This window comes from Natator depressus, chromosome 24 (assembly GCF_965152275.1).
Source record: "Natator depressus isolate rNatDep1 chromosome 24, rNatDep2.hap1, whole genome shotgun sequence".
Classification (NCBI taxonomy): Eukaryota; Metazoa; Chordata; order Testudines; family Cheloniidae; genus Natator; species Natator depressus.
This window is the reverse complement of record NC_134257.1, coordinates 14,918,345-14,940,154: the sequence shown is the minus strand read 5'-3', so window position 1 is coordinate 14,940,154 and position 21,810 is coordinate 14,918,345. Positions and strand designations below refer to the sequence as shown.

The following is a 21,810-nucleotide window of genomic DNA, read 5'->3' as shown; positions in this document are numbered from 1 at the left end:
CGGCAGGGTTTTGGGGGGCTGACCTGGCCGAAGGAGCCCTTGCCGATGAGTGAGTCGATCTCGTAGCGGGGGGTTAGGGACATGGGGGCAGTGTGGGGGTACGGCAGGGGTGTGGGGGTACGGCGGGGTTTTGGGGGGCTGACCTGGCCGAAGGAGCCCTTGCCGATGAGTGAGTCGATCTCGTAGCGGGGGGTTAGGGACATGGGGGCAGTGTGGGGGTACGGCAGGGTTTTGGGGGTACGGCGGGGTTTTGGGGGGCTGACCTGGCCGAAGGAGCCCTTGCCGATGAGTGAGTCGATCTCGTAGCGGGGGGTTAGGGACGTGGGGGCAGTGTGGGGGTACGGTGGGGTTTTGGGGGTACGGCGGGTTTGGGGGGCTGACCTGGCCGAAGGAGCCCTTGCCGATGAGTGAGTCGATCTCGTAGCGGGGGGTTAGTGACGTGGGGGCAGCGTGGGGGTACGGCGGGGTTTTGGGGGTACGGCGGGTTTGGGGGGCTGACCTGGCCGAAGGAGCCCTTGCCGATGAGTGAGTCGATCTCGTAGCGGGGGGTTAGGGACGTGGGGGCAGTGTGGGGGTACGGCGGGGTTTGGGGGGCTGACCTGGCCGAAGGAGCCCTTGCCGATGAGTGAGTCGATCTCGTAGCGGGGGGTTAGGGACGTGGGGGCAGTGTGGGGGTACGGCGGGGTTTTGGGGGTACGGCGGGTTTGGGGGGCTGACCTGGCCGAAGGAGCCCTTGCCGATGAGTGAGTCGATCTCGTAGCGGGGGGTTAGGGATGTGGGGGCAGTGTGGGGGTACGGCAGGGTTTTGGGGGTACGGCGGGGTTTGGGGGGGCTGACCTGGCCGAAGGAGCCCTTGCCGATGAGTGAGTCGATCTCGTAGCGGGGGGTTAGGGACATGGGGGCAGTGTGGGGCTACGGCGGGGTTTTAGGGGTACGGCGGGTTTGGGGGGCTGACCTGGCCGAAGGAGCCCTTGCCGATGAGTGAGTCGATCTCGTAGCGGGGGGTTAGGGACGTGGGGGCAGTGTGGGGGTACGGCAGGGTTTTGGGGGTACGGCGGGTTTGGGGGGCTGACCTGGTCGAAGGAGCCCTTGCCGATGAGTGAGTCGATCTCGTAGCGGGGGGTTAGGGACGTGGGGGCAGTGTGGGGGTACGGCAGGGTTTTGGGGGTACGGCGGGTTTGGGGGGCTGACCTGGCCGAAGGAGCCCTTGCCGATGAGTGAGTCGATCTCGTAGCGGGGGGTTAGGGACGTGGGGGCAGTGTGGGGGTACGGCGGGGTTTTGGGGGTACGGCGGGGTTGGGGGGCTGACCTGGCCGAAGGAGCCCTTGCCGATGAGTGAGTCGATCTCGTAGCGGGGGGTTAGGGACGTGGGGGCAGTGTGGGGGTACGGCAGGGTTTTGGGGGGCTGACCTGGCCGAAGGAGCCCTTGCCGATGAGTGAGTCGATCTCGTAGCGGGGGGTTAGGGACATGGGGGCAGTGTGGGGGTACGGCAGGGTTTTGGGGGTACGGCGGGTTTGGGGGGCTGACCTGGCCGAAGGAGCCCTTGCCGATGAGTGAGTCGATCTCGTAGCGGGGGGTTAGGGACGTGGGGGCAGTGTGGGGGTACGGCAGGGTTTTGGGGGGCTGACCTGGCCGAAGGAGCCCTTGCCGATGAGTGAGTCGATCTCGTAGCGGGGGGTTAGGGACATGGGGGCAGTGTGGGGGTACGGCAGGGTTTTGGGGGTACGGCGGGGTTTTGGGGGGCTGACCTGGCCGAAGGAGCCCTTGCCGATGAGTGAGTCGATCTCGTAGCGGGGGGTTAGGGACATGGGGGCAGTGTGGGGGTACGGCAGGGTTTTGGGGGTACGGCGGGGTTTTGGGGGGCTGACCTGGCCGAAGGAGCCCTTGCCGATGAGTGAGTCGATCTCGTAGCGGGGGGTTAGGGACGTGGGGGCAGTGTGGGGGTACGGCGGGGTTTTGGGGGTACGGCGGGTTTGGGGGGCTGACCTGGCCGAAGGAGCCCTTGCCGATGAGTGAGTCGATCTCGTAGCGGGGGGTTAGGGACGTGGGGGCAGTGTGGGGGTACGGCGGGGTTTGGTGGGCTGACCTGGCCGAAGGAGCCCTTGCCGATGAGTGAGTCGATCTCGTAGCGGGGGGTTAGGGACGTGGGGGCAGTGTGGGGGTACGGCGGGGTTTGGGGGGCTGACCTGGCCGAAGGAGCCCTTGCCGATGAGTGAGTCGATCTCGTAGCGGGGGGTTAGGGACGTGGGGGCAGTGTGGGGGTACGGCGGGGTTTTGGGGGTACGGCGGGTTTGGGGGGCTGACCTGGCCGAAGGAGCCCTTGCCGATGAGTGAGTCGATCTCGTAGCGGGGGGTTAGGGACGTGGGGGCAGTGTGGGGGTACGGCAGGGTTTTGGGGGTACGGCGGGGTTTGGGGGGCTGACCTGGCCGAAGGAGCCCTTGCCGATGAGTGAGTCGATCTCGTAGCGGGGGGTTAGGGACGTGGGGGCAGTGTGGGGCTACGGCGGGGTTTTGGGGGTACGGCGGGTTTGGGGGGCTGACCTGGCCGAAGGAGCCCTTGCCGATGAGTGAGTCGATCTCGTAGCGGGGGGTTAGGGACGTGGGGGCAGTGTGGGGGTACGGCAGGGTTTTGGGGGTACGGCGGGTTTGGGGGGCTGACCTGGCCGAAGGAGCCCTTGCCGATGAGTGAGTCGATCTCGTAGCGGGGGGTTAGGGACGTGGGGGCAGTGTGGGGGTACGGCAGGGTTTTGGGGGTACGGCGGGTTTGGGGGGCTGACCTGGCCGAAGGAGCCCTTGCCGATGAGTGAGTCGATCTCGTAGCGGGGGGTTAGGGACGTGGGGGCAGTGTGGGGGTACGGCGGGGTTTTGGGGGTACGGCGGGGTTTTGGGGGGCTGACCTGGCCGAAGGAGCCCTTGCCGATGAGTGAGTCGATCTCGTAGCGGGGGGTTAGGGACGTGGGGGCAGTGTGGGGGTACGGCGGGGTTTTGGGGATACGGCGGGTTTGGGGGGCTGACCTGGCCGAAGGAGCCCTTGCCGATGAGTGAGTCGATCTCGTAGCGGGGGGTTAGGGACGTGGGGGCAGTGTGGGGTACGGCGGGGTTTTGGGGGTACGGCGGGGTTGGGGGGCTGACCTGGCCGAAGGAGCCCTTGCCGATGAGTGAGTCGATCTCGTAGCGGGGGGTTAGGGACGTGGGGGCAGTGTGGGGGTACGGCAGGGTTTTGGGGGGCTGACCTGGCCGAAGGAGCCCTTGCCGATGAGTGAGTCGATCTCGTAGCGGGGGGTTAGGGACATGGGGGCAGTGTGGGGGTACGGCAGGGTTTTGGGGGTACGGCGGGTTTGGGGGGCTGACCTGGCCGAAGGAGCCCTTGCCGATGAGTGAGTCGATCTCGTAGCGGGGGGTTAGGGACATGGGGGCAGTGTGGGGGTACGGCAGGGTTTTGGGGGTACGGCGGGGTTTTGGGGGGCTGACCTGGCCGAAGGAGCCCTTGCCGATGAGTGAGTCGATCTCGTAGCGGGGGGTTAGGGACGTGGGGGCAGTGTGGGGGTACGGCGGGGTTTTGGGGGTACGGCGGGTTTGGGGGGCTGACCTGGCCGAAGGAGCCCTTGCCGATGAGTGAGTCGATCTCGTAGCGGGGGGTTAGGGACATGGGGGCAGTGTGGGGGTACGGCAGGGTTTTGGGGGTACGGCGGGGTTGGGGGGCTGACCTGGCCGAAGGAGCCCTTGCCGATGAGTGAGTCGATCTCGTAGCGGGGGGTTAGGGACGTGGGGGCAGTGTGGGGGTACGGCAGGGTTTTGGGGGGCTGACCTGGCCGAAGGAGCCCTTGCCGATGAGTGAGTCGATCTCGTAGCGGGGGGTTAGGGACGTGGGGGCAGTGTGGGGGTACGGCAGGGTTTTGGGGGGCTGACCTGGCCGAAGGAGCCCTTGCCGATGAGTGAGTCGATCTCGTAGCGGGGGGTTAGGGACATGGGGGCAGTGTGGGGGTACGGCAGGGTTTTGGGGGTACGGCGGGGTTGGGGGGCTGACCTGGCCGAAGGAGCCCTTGCCGATGAGTGAGTCGATCTCGTAGCGGGGGGTTAGGGACGTGGGGGCAGTGTGGGGGTACGGCAGGGTTTTGGGGGTACGGCGGGTTTGGCGGGCTGACCTGGCCGAAGGAGCCCTTGCCGATGAGTGAGTCGATCTCGTAGCGGGGGGTTAGGGACGTGGGGGCAGTGTGGGGGTACGGCAGGGTTTTGGGGGGCTGACCTGGCCGAAGGAGCCCTTGCCGATGAGTGAGTCGATCTCGTAGCGGGGGGTTAGGGACGTGGGGGCAGTGTGGGGGTACGGCAGGGTTTGGGGGGCTGACCTGGCCGAAGGAGCCCTTGCCGATGAGTGAGTCGATCTCGTAGCGGGGGGTTAGGGACATGGGGGCAGTGTGGGGGTACGGCAGGGTTTTGGGGGTACGGCGGGGTTGGGGGGCTGACCTGGCCGAAGGAGCCCTTGCCGATGAGTGAGTCGATCTCGTAGCGGGGGGTTAGGGACATGGGGGCAGTGTGGGGGTACGGCGGGGTTTTGGGGGTACGGCGGGTTTGGGGGGCTGACCTGGCCGAAGGAGCCCTTGCCGATGAGTGAGTCGATCTCGTAGCGGGGGGTTAGGGACGTGGGGGCAGTGTGGGGGTACGGCGGGTTTGGGGGGCTGACCTGGCCGAAGGAGCCCTTGCCGATGAGTGAGTCGATCTCGTAGCGGGGGGTTAGGGACGTGGGGGCAGTGTGGGGGTACGGCGGGGTTTTGGGGGCTGACCTGGCCGAAGGAGCCCTTGCCGATGAGTGAGTCGATCTCGTAGCGGGGGGTTAGGGACGTGGGGGCAGTGTGGGGGTACGGCGGGGTTTTGGGGGTACGGCGGGTTTGGGGGGCTGACCTGGCCGAAGGAGCCCTTGCCGATGAGTGAGTCGATCTCGTAGCGGGGGGTTAGGGACGTGGGGGCAGTGTGGGGGTACGGCGGGGTTTTGGGGGTACGGCGGGTTTGGGGGGCTGACCTGGCCGAAGGAGCCCTTGCCGATGAGTGAGTCGATCTCGTAGCGGGGGGTTAGGGACGTGGGGGCAGTGTGGGGGTACGGCGGGGTTTTGGGGGTACGGCGGGTTTGGGGGGCTGACCTGGCCGAAGGAGCCCTTGCCGATGAGTGAGTCGATCTCGTAGCGGGGGGTTAGGGACGTGGGGGCAGTGTGGGGGTACGGCGGGGTTTTGGGGGTACGGCGGGTTTGGGGGGCTGACCTGGCCGAAGGAGCCCTTGCCGATGAGTGAGTCGATCTCGTAGCGGGGGGTTAGGGACGTGGGGGCAGTGTGGGGGTACGGCGGGGTTTTGGGGGTACGGCAGGGTTTTGGGGGGCTGACCTGGCCGAAGGAGCCCTTGCCGATGAGTGAGTCGATCTCGTAGCGGGGGGTTAGGGACGTGGGGGCAGTGTGGGGGTACGGCGGGGTTTTGGGGGTACGGCGGGGTTTTGGGGGGCTGACCTGGCCGAAGGAGCCCTTGCCGATGAGTGAGTCGATCTCGTAGCGGGGGGTTAGGGACGTGGGGGCAGTGTGGGGGTACGGCGGGGTTTTGGGGGTACGGCAGGGTTTTGGGGGGCTGACCTGGCCGAAGGAGCCCTTGCCGATGAGTGAGTCGATCTCGTAGCGGGGGGTTAGGGACGTGGGTCAGTGTGGGGGTACGGCGGGGTTTTGGGGATACGGCGGGTTTGGGGGGCTGACCTGGCCGAAGGAGCCCTTGCCGATGAGTGAGTCGATCTCGTAGCGGGGGGTTAGGGACGTGGGGGCAGTGTGGGGGTACGGCGGGGTTTTGGGGGTACGGCGGGGTTTGGGGGGCTGACCTGGCCGAAGGAGCCCTTGCCGATGAGTGAGTCGATCTCGTAGCGGGGGGTTAGGGACGTGGGGGCAGTGTGGGGGTACGGCGGGGTTTTGGGGTACGGCGGGGTTGGGGGGCTGACCTGGCCGAAGGAGCCCTTGCCGATGAGTGAGTCGATCTCGTAGCGGGGGGTTAGGGACGTGGGGGCAGTGTGGGGGTACGGCGGGGTTTTGGGGGTACGGCAGGGTTTTGGGGGGCTGACCTGGCCGAAGGAGCCCTTGCCGATGAGTGAGTCGATCTCGTAGCGGGGGGTTAGGGACGTGGGTCAGTGTGGGGGTACGGCGGGGTTTTGGGGATACGGCGGGTTTGGGGGGCTGACCTGGCCGAAGGAGCCCTTGCCGATGAGTGAGTCGATCTCGTAGCGGGGGGTTAGGGACGTGGGGGCAGTGTGGGGGTACGGCGGGGTTTTGGGGGTACGGCGGGGTTTGGGGGGCTGACCTGGCCGAAGGAGCCCTTGCCGATGAGTGAGTCGATCTCGTAGCGGGGGGTTAGGGACGTGGGGGCAGTGTGGGGGTACGGCGGGGTTTTGGGGTACGGCGGGGTTGGGGGGCTGACCTGGCCGAAGGAGCCCTTGCCGATGAGTGAGTCGATCTCGTAGCGGGGGGTTAGGGACGTGGGGGCAGTGTGGGGGTACGGCGGGGTTTTGGGGGTACGGCAGGGTTTTGGGGGGCTGACCTGGCCGAAGGAGCCCTTGCCGATGAGTGAGTCGATCTCGTAGCGGGGGGTTAGGGACGTGGGGGCAGTGTGGGGGTACGGCGGGGTTTTGGGGTACGGCGGGGTTGGGGGGCTGACCTGGCCGAAGGAGCCCTTGCCGATGAGTGAGTCGATCTCGTAGCGGGGGGTTAGGGACGTGGGGGCAGTGTGGGGGTACGGCGGGGTTTTGGGGGTACGGCGGGGTTTTGGGGGGCTGACCTGGCCGAAGGAGCCCTTGCCGATGAGTGAGTCGATCTCGTAGCGGGGGGTTAGGGACGTGGGGGCAGTGTGGGGGTACGGCGGGGTTTTGGGGGTACGGCAGGGTTTTGGGGGGCTGACCTGGCCGAAGGAGCCCTTGCCGATGAGTGAGTCGATCTCGTAGCGGGGGGTTAGGGACGTGGGTCAGTGTGGGGGTACGGCGGGGTTTTGGGGATACGGCGGGTTTGGGGGGCTGACCTGGCCGAAGGAGCCCTTGCCGATGAGTGAGTCGATCTCGTAGCGGGGGGTTAGGGACGTGGGGGCAGTGTGGGGGTACGGCGGGGTTTTGGGGGTACGGCGGGGTTTGGGGGGCTGACCTGGCCGAAGGAGCCCTTGCCGATGAGTGAGTCGATCTCGTAGCGGGGGGTTAGGGACGTGGGGGCAGTGTGGGGGTACGGCGGGGTTTTGGGGTACGGCGGGGTTGGGGGGCTGACCTGGCCGAAGGAGCCCTTGCCGATGAGTGAGTCGATCTCGTAGCGGGGGGTTAGGGACGTGGGGGCAGTGTGGGGGTACGGCGGGGTTTTGGGGGTACGGCAGGGTTTTGGGGGGCTGACCTGGCCGAAGGAGCCCTTGCCGATGAGTGAGTCGATCTCGTAGCGGGGGGTTAGGGACGTGGGGGCAGTGTGGGGGTACGGCGGGGTTTTGGGGTACGGCGGGGTTGGGGGGCTGACCTGGCCGAAGGAGCCCTTGCCGATGAGTGAGTCGATCTCGTAGCGGGGGGTTAGGGACGTGGGGGCAGTGTGGGGGTACGGCGGGGTTTTGGGGGTACGGCAGGGTTTTGGGGGGCTGACCTGGCCGAAGGAGCCCTTGCCGATGAGTGAGTCGATCTCGTAGCGGGGGGTTAGGGACGTGGGGGCAGTGTGGGGGTACGGCGGGGTTTTGGGGTACGGCGGGGTTGGGGGGCTGACCTGGCCGAAGGAGCCCTTGCCGATGAGTGAGTCGATCTCGTAGCGGGGGGTTAGGGACGTGGGGGCAGTGTGGGGGTACGGCGGGGTTTTGGGGGTACGGCGGGGTTTTGGGGGGCTGACCTGGCCGAAGGAGCCCTTGCCGATGAGTGAGTCGATCTCGTAGCGGGGGGTTAGGGACGTGGGGGCAGTGTGGGGGTACGGCGGGGTTTTGGGGGTACGGCAGGGTTTTGGGGGGCTGACCTGGCCGAAGGAGCCCTTGCCGATGAGTGAGTCGATCTCGTAGCGGGGGGTTAGGGACGTGGGTCAGTGTGGGGGTACGGCGGGGTTTTGGGGATACGGCGGGTTTGGGGGGCTGACCTGGCCGAAGGAGCCCTTGCCGATGAGTGAGTCGATCTCGTAGCGGGGGGTTAGGGACGTGGGGGCAGTGTGGGGCTACGGCGGGGTTTTGGGGGTACGGCGGGGTTTGGGGGGCTGACCTGGCCGAAGGAGCCCTTGCCGATGAGTGAGTCGATCTCGTAGCGGGGGGTTAGGGACGTGGGGGCAGTGTGGGGGTACGGCGGGGTTTTGGGGTACGGCGGGGTTGGGGGGCTGACCTGGCCGAAGGAGCCCTTGCCGATGAGTGAGTCGATCTCGTAGCGGGGGGTTAGGGACGTGGGGGCAGTGTGGGGGTACGGCGGGGTTTTGGGGGTACGGCAGGGTTTTGGGGGGCTGACCTGGCCGAAGGAGCCCTTGCCGATGAGTGAGTCGATCTCGTAGCGGGGGGTTAGGGACGTGGGGGCAGTGTGGGGGTACGGCGGGGTTTTGGGGGTACGGCGGGGTTTTGGGGGTACGGCAGGGTTTTGGGGGGCTGACCTGGCCGAAGGAGCCCTTGCCGATGAGTGAGTCGATCTCGTAGCGGGGGGTTAGGGACGTGGGGGCAGTGTGGGGGTACGGCGGGGTTTTGGGGGTACGGCGGGGTTTTGGGGGTACGGCGGGTTTGGGGGGCTGACCTGGCCGAAGGAGCCCTTGCCGATGAGTGAGTCGATCTCGTAGCGGGGGGTTAGGGACGTGGGGGCAGTGTGGGGGTACGGCGGGGTTTTGGGGTACGGCGGGGTTGGGGGGCTGACCTGGCCGAAGGAGCCCTTGCCGATGAGTGAGTCGATCTCGTAGCGGGGGGTTAGGGACGTGGGGGCAGTGTGGGGGTACGGCGGGGTTTTGGGGGTACGGCAGGGTTTTGGGGGGCTGACCTGGCCGAAGGAGCCCTTGCCGATGAGTGAGTCGATCTCGTAGCGGGGGGTTAGGGACGTGGGGGCAGTGTGGGGGTACGGCGGGGTTTTGGGGGTACGGCGGGGTTTTGGGGGTACGGCGGGGTTTTGGGGGGCTGACCTGGCCGAAGGAGCCCTTGCCGATGAGTGAGTCGATCTCGTAGCGCTCCAGCCAGCGCTCCCCGCTCTTGACGATGTAGTCGTAGTTGTCGTCGTCGTAGCCTTCGTTGTACACCTTGCGCTCCTTCTTGGTGCTCGAGTCCTCAGGGGGCACCTGCTGCGCCCGCCGCTTCTTCTTGGCATAGTACACCTGGGGGGGGAAGAGTCAGCACCAGCCTTCTGGCACAGGGGGAGCCGGCTCCACAGGCCTGGGAGCCTGCCCACGCCAACCCCCAGGGAACCAGCATCCCAGGCCAGGGGGCCCCCCTCCAGGGAGCTGACTTCCCATGCTTTGCCCGTTCCCAGTGCTCTAGGCCAGCCCATAATCTGCGTGGCATCACAGTGCACTCGGGGGGGGGGGGGCGGCAGTGCTGCCCCGAAGCGAGACCCCTCGTTGATGCCAACGCACGCCCCCCCTCCTCCAGAAGCTCACCTCGTTGATGTGCTTGTATGTTTTGATGAGGTCGACGGAGAGCTTGCGCAGCGGTGCCGTGGCCGAGTCGCGGAAGGTCAGGGGGATTCGCCGCTGCAGGACGCTCAGCTCTGGCAGGGTCTGCAGAGACACGGATGGGCGGTCATGGCGAGGGATGGGTGCCCCCAGGCACACCCCCTGCCCTCCCTCACCTGTAGCTACCCCACTTGGAACGGTGCCCTCCCATGACACCAGCCAGGCTGTGCCAGGTCAGCAGGGACCCTGCGTCCAGCCCTAAGCCCCTCTGCCGGACGTATCCCCACTGAGGCCAGGAGGATCTCCAGCCCCTTCCAGGGCTCCTCGGCTGTTTGTCCGTCCCGTGGCAAGGGCCAGCCCATGCCCTGTGCATCTAGAATCCCTGCTGCCAGAGCTGGCTCCTTGCACAGCCTCCTGATCCCGTCTAGGTGCCCAGGCGGGAGGAGGCGGGGAGAGCCGGTACCTGCGGGTGGTCAGCCATGGACTGGATGCTGGAGAAGGGGGCATGACCGTGCTGGCTCGACATGTTTGGCTCAGTGGCAAGCGAGACGCCCAGAGAGGCAGGCTGGCTGGCGGGCAGCAGCTGGCATCCTGCGCTGCTGCTGCTGCTGCCACCTGAGGGGCAGAGAGAGAGGGAGATTGGGTCAGTGCGAGTCCTCGACCCGCCCGCCCACCCCTCCAGATCCCCCTGCACCTCCTGCTGGATGGTGCGGTCCCCAACTCAGTATCACCCCCCGATACACAGCCCAGCAGCCCTCCCCCTCCACACCCAGCTGCCAGCTTTGATGCCGCTCCACGCCCCCCACCCGCCCAACTGACGGCCACGTGCAAATTAGCTGCAAATCAGCTCGTGCACATGTGGTGCCAAAGGCCACTGTGGGGCTATGCCCCACCAGGAGCCACCTAGCCTGAAGCAACAGCGCGCCCTAGTTTGGGGGTGCCGGGACTGGGAGTTGCGGAGACCTAGTCCCAGCCAGGCCGGTTCGGGGGCTGCAAAAACTGAAAAAAATAAAATGAATTCGGTTCCGTTCCAAGCCAAACCGAAGCTTTGTCGAGTTTTCTCGCCAAACGAAACAAATTAGCTTGGAAGGAAATGTTTTGGTCAACCCCAAACAAAGTTCATCTGGACTTTTGTTCATTTTGGGGTGTTTTCCCATCTTGGTTTTGTTTTTTAAAAATACGCTAAATTGCTCAAAGGAACCAGAGTCAAAACCCTGAGGGCCAGCAGGGCCCCAGCGCTCTCCCACCCACCCACCAGAGCAATCAAGGCCCCTGGGCAGAGAGCAGGGCTGGGGCATGCAGCCTGCACACTATCCTCATGCCTGCTGAGGCAACCGTGGGCCAGGATCCTGCACGCCTGGACTGGGGCCTCACGACCCGCTGACCACTACCCGAGGAGCTGGCGAACCGGGATCGGGGCCCTCCGACCAGCCTGGGCACTGACTGAGGAGCTCATGCCCCGGGATCAGGGCCCTGTGACCCGCCCTGGCACCAGCTGAAGGGCTCACTTCCAGGGATCGGGGCCCTGTAATGCATCTGGGCACCAGCCAAGGAGCTCACGCCCGGGGATCGGGGCCCTGCATCCTGCACTGCCCCAGCGCCAGCTGAGGAGCTTGTGTGCCAGGACTGGGGAGGAGGCCTGCGACTCGTTCCAGCACTTGGCTGAGGGCCATCGGTGAGCCAGCTGGGAGGCTGGGTGGGGTCCCAAGCAGCACAGCTGCTGGGATTATTTTTAACCCCCAGGGAGCAAGGCAATCCTTGCAGCTGATTGGGGCGGTGGGGAGGAAGTAGAGCCAATTGCTATGGAAAGATGGAGCCCCCCGCTCTGGGATCCTCCCATACACAGTACAGGGGCAGGGTGCCAGGGCCCCCGGCTCCGGGATCTCCATACACAGCACAGGAGCAGGGTGCCAGGGCATGTCTGGGCCACCGGCTCTGGGATAACCCAACACAAAGGACAGACAGGGCCAGTCCCAGCCCAACCCTGGTCCGCTAGGGGGGTGATGGGCTACCTATGACACTCCTACAACATCCACTTCAAGCCCCTTCCTCCCTGCCAGCCTCTACACCCCAAGATATGCCTTGAGGCCACCGTGTGGGTCGGTCAACAGAGACCTGGACCCCCTACCCCAGACAAATCTGGACCCAACCCCAGCTCCATGGCCCAGCAACAGCAGCTCCTCTCCCCATCTGACCCACAGCCCAAAAAAGCCATAGGAATATAGAAGCAGCCAGAGTTGATCAGCCCCAAGACCAGTCTACTATTCCTGGGGAAATTCTGCGCCACTGTTCATGTGCAGAATTCATGACCCCCTGCAGATTTCTTTGCTTCCCCGCAGAAAAATGACTTTCTGACAGGGAAGTAAAGGGAAGCCCCAAGAGCAGCATGCGACCCTCCCTAGCTGTATGTTTTGGGTGCCCAAGGCAGCTGGCAGAGGTAAATCACTGTGGGGCAGGACTGGGGAAGACCCAGCTGGTAGCTCCTACCCTGTGCCGGGCTCAGCTCCTAGTTCCGGCTGGGCTTGGAAGGACGAGACTTCCTCTTCCCCTGCACAACATCCGGGGCCAGGTCAGACCCACCCCCAGATTTCTCTCCAGGCTGCAGGAAGCTCTGCAAACTCCTCACCCGTCGCTCCTCAGCTGCAGGGGGAGGTATCACTGTACGGGGAACTGCTCCCACATCTTCCCAATCCCCATGCACCCAGACCCCCTCATACTCAGTCCCTCCCGCAGAGCCTCACCACACACACCTCCACGGCCAGAATACCACTGCCGAGTGCCACTCCCCCTTCACCTGGACCACCCCAAAGAGCCACCCACACCTGGATCCCCACTCTACCAAGCCCCAGCCAGCTGCACCTGGATCCTCACCTCACTGAGCCCTACTCCCCCAGCATCTGGGCCCCCAACACCCAAGCCCCCCGCCGAGCTCTGTCACACGCGGACCCTGCCCTGCTCAGCCCCAACCACCTTCACCTCCTGCAGAGTTCCATTACCATCGCACCCAGAACCCCCCAAGAAGCCCCTGTGCATCCAGAGCGCCTCCCACACCCAGACTGCCCCACACAGAACTCTCTCAACCCACACCTGAATCCCCCCCAACACTTGGATCCTGCTGGGCTGAGCATGCCTGCCCACACCTGGTGCACCTGGCACGGAGGAACATGGCTCTGGGGTGTTTCTGGGGCAGGCTCAGTCCTTGTGCTGTGTCAGGCTTGGGTGCACACTTGGCTCACTACTGAGCCATGTCCTGGGGAGTAGCTGCAGAGTGATCTCCTACCTCTGTGCAGCCAGTGGTCTGTACTCCCCAGTGCCATGCTGGAGCCTCCACAGTTATTTGACAAATAAAATTTGCAGAATTTTAAAATACTGTGCGCAGAATTTTTATGTTTTTGGTGCAGAATGCCCTTAGGAGTAACCTACCCTGGTATCCCACCTTTGATAGCACCAGATTGTTCAGAGGAAGGTGGAAGACGCCCTGCAGCAGCAGATGGGGATAACCTGTGCCCATAATAGCTCTCACCCTAGTCTCAGAGAGCTTGGCTGAAGCTACAAAGCAGCTGATTTCAGATCCCTGCCCCACTTTGGTACCACTATGTTCTCCAGCCATTACCATTAGCCCTAGAAATGCCCATTCCCTCTTTGTATCTTGCTGAGCTCTTGGACTTATCATAAGAACATAAGAGCAGCCATACTGAGTCATACCAAAGGTCCATTTAGCCCAGTACCCTGTCTTTCAACAGTGGCCAATGCCAGGTGCCCCAGAGGGAATGAACAGAACAGGTAATCATCAAGTGATCTATCCCCTGGTGTCCAATCCCAGGTTCTGGCAAACAGAGGCTAGGGTCACCATCCCTGCCCATTCTGGCTAATAGCCATTAATGAACCTATCCTCCAGGAACTTACATAGTTCTTTTTTTAACTCAATTATAGTTTTGGCCTTCACAACATCCCCACTCCTGGCAACAAGTTCCACAGGTTGACTGTGTGTTGTGTGAACAAATACTTCCTTATGTTTGTTTTAGTGTTGCAATTGTTAAAATGCTGCCTATTAATTTCATCGGGTAACCCTGGGTTCTTGTGTTATGAGAACGAGTAAATAACACTTCCTTATTTCCTTTCTCCACACCAGTCATGCTTTGTAGAGCTCGATCAGATCCCCCCTTAGTTGTCCCTTTATCACCATCCAGTGGCAGGCAATTCCACAGGCCAATCAAGCAGCTGATCACAAAGTCTTTCCTCAGATGGGTTTTCGGTTTCCCCATCTTTCAATTTCATCACACGCCCCCTAGTCCTTGAGCTGCGAGGCTGGGAGAACAGACACTCCCGATACCCCTTCTCAATTCCACCGATCACTTTACAGATCTCTACAGTAACAATCCCCGTCTCTCTCCAGTTTTTCCAGGCTCTAGATCGTTCTCATCCCCTTTCTCTGACACCTCCCCGTCCCCAGTTCTGCAGTATCCTTTCAGAGCTGGGGTGCCCAGTAATGCACACACTATTTCCAGCGGAGGCTGCACCACTGCTCTACAAAGAGGGGGCAGAGATGTAAGTCTCCCTCATTAAACATTCCCCATCTCAGCCCTTATGTGCCCAGACGTGACGGGGGCTTTTCTAGCTGTGGTTGTGCACTGGGCAGAACTCTCCTCCAAGCTGCTCACAATGAGTGCTCGCGGGTCATTTCCACACCTGTCCGGTGTCCAAGCAGTTTCAGTTTTTCCCTTTTGGACACATCACTTTGCATTCAGCAAACTTGAATTCTGTCTGCCACCGAGCTACCCTTTCACCCAGCTTAGTTAGCTCCCTCTGGAGCTCCTCGCACCCCTCCCTGGCCCTGTCTCAGCCCCATAACTGAGTCATCCAGCCATTTCGTCACTTGGGTGCTCACCCCCACATCCAGATCGTTCAGAGAGAAGTTCATGACACGGGACTAGTGTGCAACCTCGAGGCACCCGCTGGCCACCTTTTCACAGAGCACTCACTCTCCCATCCCTTCCACACAAACCCTGGCCCCCATGTACATCACGCAAGGATGAGGCAGGCACCAACGATCCCCCACCGCCCAGTGCCGGAGCCCACCTGTGGATGGCTGCCTGTGGCAGCGGGAAGATGGCAGGTAACACGCGGGCTCCCTCCTGCCCCAGTCTGTCTGCAGTGCCAGCAGCATGGCGGGAGGCGGCGGCACCTCAATGCTGGAGGGTATCACCATGGGGAAAAGTGTCCAGTTGCCCCTGGCGTGGGCAGCTGCTCCCGGCACAGAGCCTGCGAAGGTGGGGGAGCGAATGGAGGGTGCTAGCCCCGGCTCCCTGTCCCTCCCGGGGAAGCTGTCCTTGCAGTGCGCAGGCAAGACAGGAGGTCGGGGAAGGACGGCGGGGAAGGGGGGCTGGGATCAAGGCAGCTGTTTGAACAAAATGGCAAAGAGGAAACTGACAAGATGAACAGCTGAGCGACAGCCCCAAAGTAAGCTGGACAGGAGTGTGACCAATTGAGCAACCCGGCCTGCCCTGCATGGGCAGGGCTGTGCTGCCACTCAACAGGAGCCCGCCTGCTAGTCCCCCACCGCCAACGCACCGCCTCCAGTTCCAGCTACCTCTCGGAAGGAAATCCAGCTGTATGAGGCATTCTGCTTCCCACCAAACGTGAGCCCCTTGCAAAGACACACTGACCCCAAGCAGAGTCTGCTCACACCAACTGAGACCCCAACAGGTCCCTTCAGAGGAGTTGCAGCCAAAAGGGACCACAATGATCTATCCTGCTCAATCTTCTCTATAACACAGGCCAAGGAACCTTCCGCAGGGATCCCTGCATTTGGCTTACAGCTTCTGGCCAAGCTAGAGTGGAAAAGCCCCTTTCTTGTGGTGTTCACTCTGGACCCTAACAATGACAGAGAATCCAGCAACATTGCTAACTATTTCTGAGAGACTCAGTGGAAGCAGCCACTTAACAAGCACTTGCTGGGTTGCAGAGAGGCTGCCTATGGAGCTAAGACACACTGCAGGAATAAAGTAGGGGTGGGGAAGAGTCCTGAAAGATCCGAACAAAGGAATCAGGTGTAGAAGACTTTGCCTAACCAGCAGGTCCTGACCAGGCTTGGTCCTAGCTCCACCAGAATCCATTTGCTGAGCAGCCAGACCCATCTGCACCTGCTACCAGCCAAGATTGGTCTCCTCACACCACAATGCCACCAGCACACTCCAGAGAGCTGTGCAGCACGGGCCGGGGTGGGGCCGTGTGCAGAGAAAGAAAGGGTAGGTGGAAAGGCTCAGGGAGGCACGGTCCTGTCCTGACCAGGTTCGTTACCCTGAGACGGAGGCGGCCCCCAGGCCACCTTCAATTAGACCTGGGGGAGGAATGGCACATGGACACACTGCAAAGGTGCAAGGAACATGGGAAACCCAAGCATCCCCCATGCGGCAGCCACAGCATCCCCCTTGACAGGGCTTCTCTACATGCCTCCCAACCAAGCTCTAGTCACAGGGCCCTGAATAGCTGCCTGATTGGGATAGAATCGTCACCATCCTTCCCTGGGCAGCACGGGGTGAACAAACCTCACGCTGGCCAGGGAAGGGCTAGCAAGCGGTTTTACCGCTATACTGGTAGCAGGAGTCAGGCGTGGAGAGAAGGGGTGAAAGGAGAGAGCCCAGCTCAGGTGGGAGCTGGCTGGGAAAGGAGAACAGCTCTCTGTGGGAGGCTTAGCTGGGGCTGGGAACGGCTGGGTGACACTGCTGCAGACAGTGCCTCGCCTGAAGGGGGTGACAGCCACATCAAACCCTTTTGTCTGGGTCCCAGTAGTGGCCACCTTGCACTAAGTCATCAGAGCTCAGCTGCTCATCTCTCGCTGACTTTATGACAGGTGCTGTTGGCTAGATCAGCTTCCTGGGAACATCCTAATGACCCAGCCACAGGCCCATTTGCCCCAGGGAATGACACCCAATCACTCCCGCTGGGAGACAGAGGAGGGTCCTGATCAGACTAACCCACAGCCACAGCATCCCAAGGAACTGGAGTCTACAGCAAGGACACATCTACAATGAGCACACAAGGCGCCTGGCTCTGGGGCACAGCCCCTCGATGCACGGACACCAGGCCAGCCCTCTGAGTCCTGGCCTCCTCCACACATGGGCCCCACTGGCAGGGCTGCTTGGGTGCAACCTGAAATCTCCAGGAGGCATTGCTGGGAAGTGCCAGCCCCGGGAGGAGCATCACCCTGACAGGTGCAAAGTAGCTTAGGAGAGGAACTCAGAGCATGGGGAAGCACACACAGTGCTGGCTGCCTGCAACCCAGATGGGAAGTATCTTGTTCTGTACAGCACCTAGCGCAAAGGGGTCCTAGGCACTACGGTAACGCAGACAACAAACAACAACATACAGCACCTAGTGCAAAGAGGTCCTAGGCGCTATGGTGACACAGACAATAAATAACATACAGCACTGAGCAATGTGGGGTCCCAGGATGGGTGTTCCCTTACCGGGGGAGGGGGGGTCAGTGCTAACGAGCCAATTACATTAAGGTGGAAGTGGGCTATTCTCAACAGTTGACAAGAAGGGGTAGAAATCACTTTTGTAGCGCATATCTATTCAAGGGACACCATCATAGGACCTAACCACATCAGCCATACCAACAGGGGCTCATTGACCTGCACATCTACTGATGTGATATATGCCATCATGTGCCAGCAATGCCCCTCTGCCATGTACATTGGCCAAACCGGACAGTCTCTATGCAAAAGAATAAATGGACACAAATCTGACATCAGGAATTAAAACATTCAAAAAACAGTAGGAGAACACTTCAGTCTCCCTGGACACTCAATAACAGACTTAAAAGTGGCAATTCTTCACCAAAAAAACTTCAAAAATAGACTCCAACAAGAAACCGCAGAACTGGAATTAATTTGCAAACTGGACACCGTCAAATTAGGCCTGAATAAAGACTGGGAGTGGATGGGTCATGACAAAAACTAATTTCCCCCTGCTGATACTCACACCTTCTTGTCAACTGTTTGAAATGGGCCACCTTGTTTACATTGGCCTCATTAGAACTACAAGAGAGATTCCCACCCCTTCTTGTCAACTGTTGAGATGAGCCCACTTCCACCTTAATTGAACTGGCTCATTAGCACTGACCCCTCCCACTTGGTAAGGCAACTCCCATCCTTTCATATGCTGTGTATTTATACCTCCCTACTGTATGTTCCACTCTATGCATCTGATGAAGTGGGTTTTAGCCCACAAAAGCTTATGGCCAAAGAAATTTGTTAGTCTCTCAGGTGCCACAAGGACTCCTCGTTGTTTTTGCTCTTAAGGACTGTTACAAAGAGGACAGAGATGGATTGTTCTCCATGTCCACTAAAGGTAGGACAAGCCAGAATGGACTTAATCTGCAGCAAGGGAGATTGAGGTTAGATATTAGGAAAAACTTTCTAACTCTCAGGGGAGTTCAGCTCTGGAACAGGCTTTTAAAAGACAGGTTGGACAAGCCCCATCAGGGATGAGTTTTTACTTGGTCCTGACACAGCACAGGGGACTGGATTTGATGACCTCTCAAGGTCCCTTCCAGCCCCACATTTCTATGATTCTATGGCAGGGAATCAGACAAGTGAGGTAAGGTAACTGTTCTGTAAAAGCAAGGGATTATCATCTGCTGTAGAATTTTACTCTCCAGAGAGACTAAGACTGGGAAGCATAAGCCCAAAAGGGAAAAGATTCATGAGACCAGGGACTGGCTCTAGTCCACAGAGGTCTCTCAGCCATGCGTACCTCCAGGGAACACAGGCTAGACACACCATCAGCCTTCTCCTTCGCCAATGGAGCACCCTGCGCTAAAGCTGGTCACCCCGTACATGTGCTCGGTAGTGGCTTCACAACAGGTTCTGGGGTCTATAAACTATCCCCACGGATGGGGAAACCGAGGCACAGAGACCCAACTTGCCCAAGGCCATCCAGCAGCAGAGTGGGGACTAGAACCCAAGTCTCCCAGTCCAGGACTCTATCCACCAGGCTGTGTAGCCTCGCCCACTCCCTGTGGCATTGTCCCCCTCTAGTGATGACTGGGCCGCATCTAGAGGTGGATGAGCTTGCTAGCGGCCATGAGCTAACAGAGTTGGGTCTGTTAGCTCAGTCAGTAGAGTGTGCTTTGAGATCCAGTGGTCCAAGGTACAGGTCCGTTGCCAACGCCCTGCCCGTGGGCATGGCGGTACAAGCTTGAGAGTCAGGTTTGGGATGAGGGGAAGATGAAATAGCATTTTAACTCAGCCAGAGCTTCCCAGGAGTGTACACAGAGCGTGCAGCTGTTCTAAGCGCTCACGTGAGCTGTGCTGATTTAGTGACTCGTGAATCTGATTTGCCTTCTGAAACCTATTCTCAAAAGGCCTCCACCCAATTCAGACAGCCCTGGCTTTAACCAATCTCCAAGTCCGACTTCGCAAGTTAACCAAAGTGAAAAGTGCCTTTTTCCCAAGCCCCAACAAAGCAAGGCAGAAGCACTTCGAGTCTGCTAAATAATTCACAGCATCACCCAACAGTATATGATAGCAAGGCGAGCTAAAACAGCATAGCTGAGAGCTGCAGTCTGTAAGTATATTGGAAAAATCCATGCTGACCTCGTTATTAAAGCACATCTGCAGGACCTTGCTTAAGGAAAATGAGATTGGTACTTTGTCAGATACAGACATATAAAACCCTATCTAAACTTGTGGCAGAAAAGGAATGCTAGAACACAGGGATTAGGTAATTCAAGCTGACAGGAATGTAGTGGAGCTGAGTTAAAAGCAAAAGGAGCAAACTTTAATCTGCCTGACTCGATAAATTTATTGTACAAGCGTAAGATTCGTTTCACCCAGCTCTCTCGGGGGAAAGTTCCCAAGTTTTATAAAACTGAACTCACAATCAATGCAACACAGAAGGCAAGCAGGACCAGACGACTCTCTCTATCGTGCTATCCTGCTACCGCAGTACCTGAGCACCTCACCATCTTCACTGGATTCATCCTCACAGCCTGGGAAGAAGGGCAGCGTTACCCCATTTTACAGACAGGTTACGTGACTTGCCCCCAGGAATTCGGTGGCAGAAGCAGGGAATGTAGCCCCACTCTCCCAAGTTCTAGGCAAGAGCCTTAGCCACTGGCCCATCCTTCCTCGCAGGCTGGCGCGCTCTGCTGTCTGTGGCAAGCACGAAATAGCTTCCCTGCAGCCGGCTGTATTTAGTGAAGTTTTGAACGGCAATGTGAATCGCACCTCATACCTTGTCTACACACAAGAAGTTGCACCGTTTTAACTATCCTGATCTAGCTAAAGCAGTACAATCTCCCTGTATTTAAATTGCCAGCTCCCTGATGCAAGGACTATCTTTTTGTCCGGCGTTCGCCCAGTGCCTAGCACAATGGGGTCCTGGCTCCTAGGCACTCTGGCAATACAAGTAATAAATAATAATAGTAGTGTGGATGCAATTATACTGGTGTACAAAGGTGCCATGTATCACTACAACTATTCTTGGAATCATAGAAATGTGGGGCTGGAAGGAACCCCGAGAGGTCAAAGTCCAGCCCCCTGTACTGTGGTAGGACCAAATAAATCTAGACCATCCCTGACAGGCGTTAGTCCAACCTGTTCTTAAAAACCTCCAATGATGGGGCTTCCACAACCTCCCTTGGAAGCCGATTCCAGAGCTTAACTCCCCTGAGAGTTAGGAATTTTTTCCAAATACCTAACCTAAATCTCCCTTAATGCAGATTGAGCCCATTACTGCTTGTCCTGCCTTCAGTGGACACTCAGAACAACTGACCCCCATCCTCTTTATAAACAGCCCTTCACATGTTTGAAGACTGTTATCAGGTCCCTATTCAGTCTTCTCTTCTCAAGACAAAACATGCCCAGTTATTTTAATCTTTCCTCAGAGGTCAGGTTTCCTAAACTGCTCATTTTTGTTGCTCTCCTGTGGACTGTTTCCAATTTTTCCACATCTGTCCTACAGCCAGAATTGGACAGTACTCCAGCTGAGGCCTCATCAGTGCCGAGTAGAGTAGGACAATTACCTTCCACATCTCACGTACGACACTTCTGTCAAAATACCCCAGAACGAACCACAGTAGCCTTTTTTCACAATGGCATCGCGTTGCTGACCTATATTCAATCTGTGATCCACTATAACCCCCAGATCCTTTCCTGCAGTATTACCACCTCCCAAGGTATTCCCCATTTTGTAGTTGTGCATTTGATTTTTAATTCCTAAGTGGCGTATGTTGCACTTGTCTTTACTGAATATCATCTTGTTGATTTCAGATCAATTCTCCAATTTGTCCAGGTCCATTCATGCAGGGAAAGGGGAAATACCTACCCCACTATCAGGCATATTTATACCAACATATCCACATCCATGCTAGGGGCTGTACTCATCTAATGATACCAGTTGCAAATAACTCTCCCCACACACAGACACACACAAAATAGTTCAATTAGTACAAAAACTGTGCCTACACCAGGCACATCGCTCCTTTGAAAATCCCAGCCTTGGGGGAGATGCGTGTAGCCAAAAGTAACACCGTGCGCTCAAAGAGTCCTGTAAAACTTGGCTTGCTTTGCAGACCTCAGCAAGATCTAAACATCAAGCCATGGGCGAAAATTACAGCCTCAGTGTGGGGGAAGTTACATGCAGCCATGGTTGTATTGGCTGAACTGCATAACACTGAGCACTCAAGGAAACTGGAGACAGACCCGCCCAAACCTGGCTTGATTTGTGGGTCCAACAGCTTTAAAGTTTAAAGTCAGCACAGGCTGACAGACAGTTATTTTCTACTGCCCATTCACAGGAGTCAATCTTCTGTACCAATCTTCTGATGGGTGGAGAAGCATGTGCTGCTCGTAAGGCAGCAGTCACAGAGCAAGGTTTGCACCTCTAATGGAGTCATTTTTCAATGCTTATTTATCTGAATGCAAAGAGGGTGTTTTACAAACAACATCAAAACTCTGCAAGGGAGTTTGATTAAAGAGCAAACCACAGAAGCCACCAGCCTGGATCAGACCCAGGGGACCTGTCAAGTTCGGTATCTTGTCAGGACCTTAGGGGGTCCATCTAACCTGGTATCCTGTCTCCAAAAAGTGATCCGCACCAGAGGCTTCAGAGGAAATGGCATGAAACACCCCACTGCTGGCAGGAATGGGATAACCTGACTCCAGAAGCTCCCTCCTCAGTTAGAGGTCTGAGTTGGAGGATTATAT

General features: G+C 59.3%; 1 protein-coding gene across 1 annotated transcript in view; it reads right to left on the bottom strand.

The window, feature by feature from the left end:
* Positions 1-21,810, bottom strand: part of LOC141977614 (dual specificity tyrosine-phosphorylation-regulated kinase 1B-like) — a 46,167-nt gene that overhangs the window by 15,547 nt on the left and 8,810 nt on the right. The window contains 3 exon segments of the mRNA XM_074939147.1: positions 9,110-9,298; positions 9,581-9,700; positions 10,059-10,210. Of these exon segments, the coding sequence (XP_074795248.1) occupies positions 9,110-9,298; positions 9,581-9,700; positions 10,059-10,210 (461 nt within the window).